The sequence below is a fragment of the Microtus ochrogaster genome, unplaced genomic scaffold, assembly GCF_000317375.1.
Source record: "Microtus ochrogaster isolate Prairie Vole_2 unplaced genomic scaffold, MicOch1.0 UNK32, whole genome shotgun sequence".
NCBI classification, from domain to species: Eukaryota; Metazoa; Chordata; class Mammalia; order Rodentia; family Cricetidae; genus Microtus; species Microtus ochrogaster.
In genome coordinates, this window is record NW_004949130.1 from 2,972,803 (window position 1) to 2,982,992 (window position 10,190).

The 10,190-nt window shown below is 47.6% G+C and overlaps 1 protein-coding gene across 1 annotated transcript in view; it reads right to left on the reverse strand.

Annotated features, from left to right (window-relative positions):
- The window catches only part of Rhpn2 (rhophilin Rho GTPase binding protein 2), a 58,166-nt gene that overhangs the window by 38,636 nt on the left and 9,340 nt on the right, over positions 1-10,190 (reverse strand). The window contains exon 2 of the mRNA XM_005368419.3: positions 2,373-2,488. Within this exon, the coding sequence (XP_005368476.1) occupies positions 2,373-2,488 (116 nt within the window). The remainder of the gene's footprint in view (positions 1-2,372; positions 2,489-10,190) is intronic.

A 10,190-nucleotide genomic window follows, 5' to 3' on the forward strand; every position in this document is an offset into this window, starting at 1 on the left:
GAGGCTGAAACAGAAGATCTCCCAACTTCCGGGCCAGCCTGGGCTATAGGCTGCACACTCTCCCATCCCCACCATTCCCATAGCTCCCAGCATGGAGCCCAGCCCCTTCCCTCTCCGGCATGTATACTGACTGACACACAGACGCCCCAGAGCGAGGCTCTCCTGGTTGAGTCTAACTAGCATTGGAAGGCCATCTGGAGGTCCAGCCAGAATGGTTACCCAGCCTGTTCTCTGCCCAAAGAACTAGTTCATTAAAACCAAACAACCTGGTAGCTTGCTCTAATCTCCGTCTCATAAATACTATTTGGTTTCTGCCTCAGCTTTCTCAAGGGAGCGACAGGAAGTGGGAGGATAGAGGACAGCCAGTGCCCAGCCTGGAGCGGCACTTCAAAGTACTGGTTATCTCCCCTGACAACTCTAGGACGCTCACAGACTCCTGGATGACACGGGGAAGGGGAGGACCTTCAGGGACATGGAACCTGGCCACTCACAGCACCTGCCCAGTCACGGTGGCCTGTGCCGTTCAAGGCAGGGACCCTCGTTTCCAAGCCTGCCTTGATCGGGATGTTTTCCCAAAGGCCCTCTTGCCCACATTGTAAGTATCCTCACCTAGGAACCTTGGTGGGACACCTCATAGACTGAGGCCAGGCCAGCCAGGCCCAAAGCATGGCGGCAATTACCTGCTGCTAGTAGCGGCAGCCAGGGACACCGTGGGGCCAGAGTGAGGCTTGGCCTGATGCCCTCATGATTTCAGGAAGCTTTCACGTCAGTTGAATCAGATTAATAAATACCTCAGGGTTCCTCCAAACAGGGGTGTTTAACTTATCAGTCTCCGGGAGAATCATTTACAACCCTGCCCCACCCTCAGCCAATCAGCTACACAACTGCCAACCTGACCATTGGATTGAGCTTGGGCCTCAGAGGGGCTGTTTTGTTCACAGAAGAAAGCAGACATTACAGCCCTAGTATCTGTTATAAAAACTTCAAATCAGGGCTAGTCAGGTGGCTCAGTAGATAAAGGCGTTCACTGCCAGGCTGACGTGATGAGCTCGGTCCCCAGGATTTCACACACGTTTGAAGGGAACAGACTCCACAGAGTGATACACCCACGTGGATGCACACCCACACATGCACAAAGAGGTAAAGGCAAGAGAATCAGGAGTTCAGGGTCACCCTTAACTACATGGCAAGTTTTAAGATTAGCCTGGGTTACAAGAGACCCTGACTCATAAAACCAAAGAACTCTCCTGTAAGCCTCCACCGACTAGATGGCTTGGCAGGGGAAAGCGCCTGCCTCACAATACCAATGACTTGGGTTTGCTGTGTGCTCCAGGTGCCAGAAGCCAGACCCGGCCTCAAAAGATGGAAGGCGAGAACCGATACCCAAAGCTCATCCTCTGAGGGAGGAAACCGTACTCTGGTAGACAAAAGCAAGTTGGCACACTGCACTTAAGGGTGTGGGGAGGATTTCCAGCTGTCTAGACGAGGGCAGAGCTTTCCTGAGCTGTGCTTGGTAAGTAATTATTTTATCCCCACAGCACAGCAGTGAGTACCCAGCAGAACCCGCTCTGCCTCTCTCATTAACTCGCTCCTTTTTCTTCTAGACAGGGTTTGGTTATGTTGCCCAGGTGTTTCAAACTCCAGGGTTTCAAGCAATCCTCCTGCCTCGGCCCTCAAGTAGCTGAAACCACAGGTATATGCCACTATATCCTACTTATGACTCCTCTCATTGGAAAGGTAGACGCTAGCAATACAAATGTCCCATTCTCTTCTTTCTGCTCCCCCATCCCTTATCCAGGCAACACACATTGACCAAACACCGACTCTCTCTACCAGGTGTAACTCTGGGCAGTGGAGAAGGGAGGCGTGTCCAGAGCAAGTGCCAAGACAGTACTGGACTTCCAAACAAGATGGCTTCGATGGTGGGGGAGGGGAGGCTGGAAAGATGCCCAGCTGTTAAGAGCACTGGCCGCTCCTGCAGAGAACCCAAGTTCCGTTCCCAGCACCACTATGGCGGCTCACAACCATCTGCAATTCCAGTTCCAGGGATCTGCAATACCGTCTTCTGGCCTCCATGTGCACCAGGGATCACAAGGTGTACATACATACACGCAGGCACTCATACACATAAAATTAAACAAATCTCAAGACACACACACACACACACACACACACACAGGGCTGATTTTCCACAAACACAGGGAGACTCTAGGAAGAAAAGGACCTGTTCAGATGCCCCCCAGATGAGCTGGAATCTCAAAGCTGAAAAGCAAGAGCCCAGCCAAGGGTGTGGGCTCTGTACTTCCATCACATAGACAGGCCCTCAGGAGAGCCAGGCTCCCGACTGAGGTGGCTAAGCCAGAGGTACCCACTTCAGAAGGTTCTCCGCTCCTGTCCGCATCCGCACAGCCTTCAGGATCTGCTGGTTCAGGGCAGCCCTTTGGTTCTGCAGCTTGCTCCGGCCAGTTTGTGCAAGGGGATTACAGCCCTGATTGGAAAATAAGAGACAGCCCTTCAGAGATGAGTCACACCAAAAATGATGACATTCTGTAGAACAAGGGGAAAAAATGCTTAACCAATCCATAAAGTCTTATCAACACAGCCGACTGCTCAAATGTGAACTGAACAAGGAAGACACCAATGGACACGCTGAAGAGGCCAGGGAAACGCCCACAAGGTCTCAACCATACTCAAGGAACCACAGGCAAGGGAGGAAAGCCGGGAGTGGGAAGGGTAGATCTCCCCAAGGAAGAGCACAGCAGTTTGTATTTAGTGTACCAAAGGGACAGCCCTGAAAACACATATACTAGTAACATTATACAAACTGGTAATATTTAAGTATGTATATGTGTACACATATATAGCACGCTATAGCAATTAGTGAGCAAGTGGCCATGAACTTTGAAGGAGAGGAGGAAGGGGCCTATGGGAGGGTTTAGAGAAAAGGGAAGGGAGAAATGTGGCAATTATAATCTCAAAATAAATTTTTAATGACACTGTAGAAAACATATAAAACAAAAAAGGCATAAAAATGCAAAAATCATAATTAATGCAGTCCCCAAACTGACACTGTGAGACCGGACATGGTGGTGCACACCTTTATTACCAACACTCGGGAGGCAGAGGCAGGTGGATCTCTGTGAGCTTGAGGCCAGCCTGGTCTACAAGAGCTAGTTCCAGGACAGCTAGGCTGTTACCCAGAGAAACCCTGTCTTAAAAACCAAAAGCAGCAACAAAAAACGAAACAGACACTGTGAGTTGGTCTCTTTTGCCTCAGTCTATTCTCCCCCCATGTTGGTGACACTGACTGTCCTCTTCCCCTAGCATCAAAGTGCACCAGCATGTATGTAGCAGCCCACAGGGAGCTCATTACAAAGTACCCACTGCCCTGCACTGGCCCAATCTCCAAAATCCAGGAAGGGAGCAAGTCGTGATGATGATGAACCACTGTTGGCTTCTCCATTAGAGCACCGTGCACCAACCCCAAATTACAGCAACAGATAAAACTGGACAAAAATTCAAAACAAGCCGGGCAGTGGTAGCGCACCCCACCCCCCTTAATCCCAGCATGAGTCAAGGACAGCCTGGTCTACAGAGCGAGTTCCAGTACATCTAGGACTGTTACACAGAGAAACCCTGTCTCAAAACACCAAAATAATAATAGTAATATAAAAATAAAAATTTACAAAATGGTCTAATGATACTAAGAAATGAATTGGGCAGTGCTGGCACACACCTTTAATCCCAACACTTGGGAGGCAGAGGCAGGCGGATCTCTGAGTTCGAGGCCAGCCTGTTCTACAGTGAGTTCTACGATAGCCAGTGCTACACAGTGAAAGCCAGTCTCAAAATACGAAAAACAAAACCCAAACAAACAAAAAAACTGACTAAGGCATAGCAAAGGCAGGAAAGATTACACTGTATCTGAGATGCCTGAGAAATGAGATTTTAGTTGCTCTTACCTCATAAAAGAAAACAAATAATATCTGTACAGAGTTACATTTGTGTAAGTATTTCCCTATCTGATAGCATTAAGTTACAGAACTGAAACGGACACAATGTGATTGTTTTAGAAATCTACCCATTTGACCAGTCATGGAGTAACAACACGTGTAATCTTAGCGCAGCTGAGGCTGGGAGGGGTGTCATCATACAGAAGCTGGGTGTCACAGTGAAAACCGGTCAGCAAAGCAAAAGCACCACCTACCCAACCATTTAAAGCCTCCAGGCCTGGGAAAAAGCCCCCCAACCAACAAGCAGTGCCTACTTGGCTTGTTCAAGGCCCAGTTCAGTCCCCAACCGAATAAAGGAGCACCCAAGTTTGGTTTTGTTTGTTTGTTAACTTCTTCACAGCAACACACAGTCGTCGCCTATTTCTGATTTTAGAATATTTTAGCATCTCAAAAAATAAACTGAGTATCCACTAGGACCATTCCTCATCCCTGAGCCCTGCCAGACTTGCTCATCCTGGATATTTCACACAAATAGAACTATTCAATATGCAGTCTTCTGTGTCTGTCTTCTTTCACACAATACATCTCTGTGTGTGCATGTATGTGTGTGTGCATGTATGCGTTCATGTGTGTGTGTGCATGTGTGTGCTAGTGGAAGCCAGTGGACAACCCCGGGTGTCATTCCTCAGGCGCCATCCACCTATGTGCTGGTTGACACAATCTCTCACTGTCTGGTCAGAGGCCGGGGCTCCTCCATTTCTGCCTCAGCAATGTTCACAAGTGTCATCCTGTCTGGCTTCTTTTCCTTTACATGGGTTCTGGGGATTGAACTCAAATCCTCCAAGCTTCCTCCTTCCCCTCCCCACTAACCCCATTATTATTTTGTTTCATTGTTATCTGAAAGGGTCTTATTAATTGTATAGCCCAGGGTAGCCTTAATCTGTTGTCCCCTGCCTCAGTTTCCTACATTCTTACAGCCGAGTCCATCACACCTGCCTAGCATGTTGTTTTCAACGTTCACCCAGATCGCAGCCTGCACCAGTCGCTCTTTTGTTGATAGATAAGCGTACAGCACTTGTTCTGTTTAACCATTCACCAGTCGCCGGACACCTGAAGTGTTCTCATTGTTTGCTGTCACAAATAAGCCGGAGGCCCAGTTTGGTGTCCCACACCTACAATCCCAGCACTTCGGGACTGCGAACAGAAGATCAGGAAGTCAAGGGCAGTCTTAGCAACAAGTTAAAGATCAGTCTGGGCTACAAGAGACCCTGAACCAAAAAAAAAAAAAAGTTTTGTTTTGTTTTTTAATTTAAAAATTAAATAAAATAAGAGGAGAAAGGGGAGGAGAAACCTTGAGAAAGGAAAAGAACTCATTTCTGACCCTTTAGCCCAAAGGCCACTGATCAGGGGACCCCTGCGCAGGTTGGAGGGTGCATAGCCTGCTTTTCTCTCCCTAGGGTTCACACAATGTGTGTGTGTGTGTGTGTGTGTGCGTGTGTGTGTGTGTACATGCACAAACACACATGCTCACACATGCCTTTAATTCCAGCACTCCTCAGGAGGCAGAGGCAAGCAGACCTCTGTGAGTTCAAGGCCAGCCTCCTGCTCTATAGCACAGCCAGGGCTGTAACACAGAGAAACTCTGTCTCGAAAACAAAGACAAAACTAAAGAACAGCTAAAGTCTCATTTCCCACACGAGTGGTTCTTTGAACAAGCATTGCTGATTTTATTTTCTGTGTACCTAGAGGTCATGTGGCTAAGTCTATGTTTAACCATTTGAGAAACTAGCAGATAATTTGCCAATTTCTATTTTATATTCCCATTAGCAAATATTCCATGCGCTAGGTTCCTCACTGGTAGACTCCAGCAAGTTCTCCACCACTGAGCCCCACCCCAGTTCTTCTCCGACAGATTCAGGCAAGTACCCTTTATTACTGAGCTACGGCCCTCGACCTGCTGGTTTTTTATTTCTTTAATGACAGCCATCTGTCTTAGTTAGGTTTCTATGGCTGTGATAAAACACCACGACCAAAGCCAACCTGGGAGGAAAATGTTTTATTTCATCTTACAACTCTCTGGTCACACTCCGCCATCACTTCCTGAGTCAGGGCAAAAACTCAAAGCAAGAACCTGGGAGCAGAAACTGCAGCAGAAGCCAGACGGCTGCTCACTGGCTTGTTTCCCATGCTGTCTTCCTTCCTATACCATCACCCCCACTGCCCTGCCCACAAGTCAGTCTTGCGTTGGCATTTTCTCTTCCCAGGGATGCCCAGGTTTATGTCAAGTTGACATCAAGGTTAGCCAGCGCACCATCCAGGTGTGTGTGGTATGTCACCGTGAGTCAACTTTTTCACTGGCTTGGGTTAGGGGATATGACTCAACAAGAGAGGGCTTGCCTAGCGTGTGCAAGGCCTTGGGTTTCATTTCTAGTATTGCCCACCTCTCCTACAAAAAGTAAAATAAAATCACTCTGGTCATGGCAGAGACTATTGCTAAGAGACCTTAGACCCTGACTAAGTCAAAAAGAATTCTTGCCCTGTGTCACTTCCTTGGCTAGTCCTTAGACATAGAAATCTGCCCCAGACATAGAAATCTGGCCCAGAGAGTGGCAAGTCTTTTTCATGGGTCTGTAGTCATCATTCGTATATCTTTTCTGAGGAATTACTGACTCAAACCCTTTGCCCATTTCAAAACTGGGTTATCTTATTTGCCGAGTTCAAAGAGCTTTTTTTCTTCTTTTGGTTTTTTTATTAATGTGTTTTTGGTTTGTTTAAGGCGGGGTCTCTCTGTGCAGCCCAGGTAAGCTTTCAATTTACAGTGATCCTCCTGCCTCAGCTTTCTGAACACTGAGATTATAAGTGGACGTTGTCACAACTAGTTTCCAAAAGTATCATTTATTATTATCGTGAGCGGGATGTTATGTACATACTTGTCATGGCATGTGTGTAAAGACCAGAGAAAACTTATGGGTGTCAGTTCTCTCTTCCTGCCAAGTACCTGTGTGGGTCCTGGGATTCAATGTCAATTTGCCAACCTTGACAACAATCACCTTACCTGTTGAACCACCTCATCTGCCCCGAAATATTATTTTTCATTTTTGCAAAACTGGAAACTCGGTCTCCCAGAACTCAAGTCTTCTTAGGTAAACACTCTCATAGGCTGATAGCTTAGACTTCTTTATCAACATCTGCCTGCGATTTCCTGAGGTATTTGTTTCTTTCCTTTTCCCTTCTGCAGTGCTGGCAGTTGAACTCACTAGACAAGTGCTCTACCCCTGGGGTACATCCCTAACCTCCCCCCACCCCCAGGGTCTTTGAATTGTCGCACATCAACTTTAGGATCATTTAAACCTAATGGTGCCCTCCCTAGCTCAGACAGGCGCGGCCTGAAAGAGGACCACATTCCTTGGTGAGGCTTATCTGTAGGGCCGGTGGCTACTCCCTGGGAGTGTCATGGTAGGAAATGTTCTCAGATGGAGCTGCCCCTGCCAACTCAGGAACCTCACACCTTACAACCTCAACCACCTCCTCCCTTACCCCCACCCGCCACACTCATAGCCTGGACCCCTAGGAGGGAGAGGCAGGTTATCTACAGCTCAACCCACTCAGGGGCCCCACAATCTGGCCTTTGGACTAGAGAGAAATGAGGTACCTTCCTTCCTCAGGAATTTCTCGTATTCTCTTCTCAGAAGGGGACCGTCACCCTCCAGCACCAAATTCCACCCTTCCACCCCACCCAGTTTTCAGTCCCATGATGACAATTTCCTCCCTATTCCAATTGCTTATGTTACATTTGCATTGGTGGTTGAGCAGTGAGCATGGCTGCCTTCTAAATTGCACAGATACTCAGAACCTAAGGTGATGGAATCTTAAAGCACGTGTCTTTCAGTTTAGATCATTAATCCCTGATTTTTAAACTTAAAATGAGAAAACTGTTTCCAGCACTTCAAGTCTGAGGCGGGAGAATTGGGTGTTCAAGGCCAGCCTTTGCCAGATAGGCAGACCATGGGGCCGGGGGCAAAGAGAGTAGGGCTAGAGAGATGGCTCAACAGTTAAACCTTGTACCTCTCCTATAGAGGACCAGCACCCAATCTGATGGCTCACAACTCCTCCAAGGGATCCAACACCTCTGGCCACGTGGGCCCCTCTGGTACACACACACACACACACACACTTTTTAAAACCTGGGGCTGGGTGGGATAGATCTTGGTGTCGTGCTTCTCTGTCATGCATGAAATCCGTGTGTGCATGCCTGTAATCCCAGCACTCTGCAGGGAAAGGAGGTATGATGAGAACATCTGCGCCAGAAACTATTAGAATTTTTTTTCAGATTTTACTTATTTTTATTTTGTGTGTGTGAACGTTTGCTTGCATTTGTGTGTGTGCACAAGTGTGTGATGCCTGCGAAGGATAGACGGGAGTGTCAGATCCCCTAGAACTGGGGTTCCAGGCAGTCATACATAGGCTGGGCCCTCCCCCTGGGAATGCACGGGCTGGGTCTGCAGCCAGAGAGAGCCACAAATGCTCCTAACTGTTAAGCCATTAAAAATGGTTTTACTCTCTTTTTTTGTTTTGTTTTTTGTTTTTCGAGACAGGGTTTCTCTGTAGCTTTGGAGCCTGTCCTGGAACTAGCTCTTGTAGACCAGGCTGGCCTTGAACTCACAGAGATCCACTGTCTCTGCCTCCCAAATTCTAGGATTAAAGGCGTGTTTCACCACCGCCCAGCCAAAATGGTTTTACTCTTAAGTTGATTTAAGAGTAATGGGCTGAACATCACTATGAAGAGTTGGTGGCGCTTGCCTCAAAATGCTACAGCTCACCAGGTCTGTTTTACAGATACTTTCGTAGCGAAGTCCTTCTTGAAGCTCAGCTACGCATCCATCCCGGTTTATGAATAAGAACTTTCTCCTGCTCCTATACCTTCCCTACCTCCTGGAATTCCTGCCTACGCAGCCCACAGACTTAGGGTCCAGTTTCTAGATAAAGCTCAGGAATGCAGGGGATTAAACTGCACTGAGTCACTGGACCCAGAACTAACTCCATTACTTCTTACTGACAGGTAGGAATGCTGGGCGCTGCTGCAACTGACAAAAACCACCCATCCAGCTGCTTGCAAAGTTCCCAGACAGGTAAATGGAGGCAAGACCCCCAGAAAGAAGCCCTGTTACCACAAGGGGCTGAGTCGCCCAGGAGGCCCTGCTGAATGTTGATGAGTCCTTTTCTGAGAGAACCCACCACACATTTCCCACCCTGGTCTTATCTTGTGTGTGCATACGCCTGCATGCGTGCGTGCATGCGTGCGCGTGTGCATGTGGTAGTGGTGGTGATGGGATTTGAACCCAGCGCCTCGCATATGCCAAACAAGTAATCTGCCATTGAGCGACACCCAGCCCTAAAATTTGGTCATATTAGCAAGTTTCTTGATTTTTGTCACACTATAGATGTAACCTGAGGCCTCATGTATGTTAGGTAAGCAAGTGTTCTGCCATTGAGCTCCACTGCCAGCCCTTTGACCTTGTCTGATAGTGAGCCTCTCACCCTAAACAAACAGCTTCCAACTAGCTCAGTGCCTCTTCCATGTCACCAGAAGCAGCTCCCACACCATCATGGCCCAGAACTCAGGCACAACTGAGTTAACCACCTGTTAGCTTTAAGAGCCACTATTAACGGAGTCCTACAGACGGTGAGTGCCAGGCAGGCAGTACAAGCTTGTTATCCCAGCATTTGGAAGGCTGGGGAAAGAGGATGTATTCAAAGTCAGCCTGAGCTATATAATAGGACTTTCTTTAAAAGATAAAATAAAAGTAGATAAATAAATAAACCCCAAACAGACTTTCAAAGAAAGAAGTGTACTACACAGGTCCATTTGGTTCCCTCAAAAAGATTAGATTGGGTCTCACAGTGGTGGCGCATGCCTTTAATCCCAGCACAGGCTGGCTTCAAACTGACAGAGATCCACCTGCTTCTGCTTCCCAAGTGCTGGGATTAAAGGTGTGTGCCATCACACCCAGCTCAGTTACTCTTAAAACAGGAAAGAGGGTATTAGAGAAATTGCTCAGTGGTTAAGAGGGTTTGTTGCTCTTACAAAAAACCAAGTTTGGTTCCAGCACACACATACATTCATGCACATACATGCACATGGACACACACACACACACTCCACTGGCACCTCCTCTCATGGACACAAACCTACACTCAAGCAAGCACACACACATAGTTGAAAGTAAAAATAAGCCT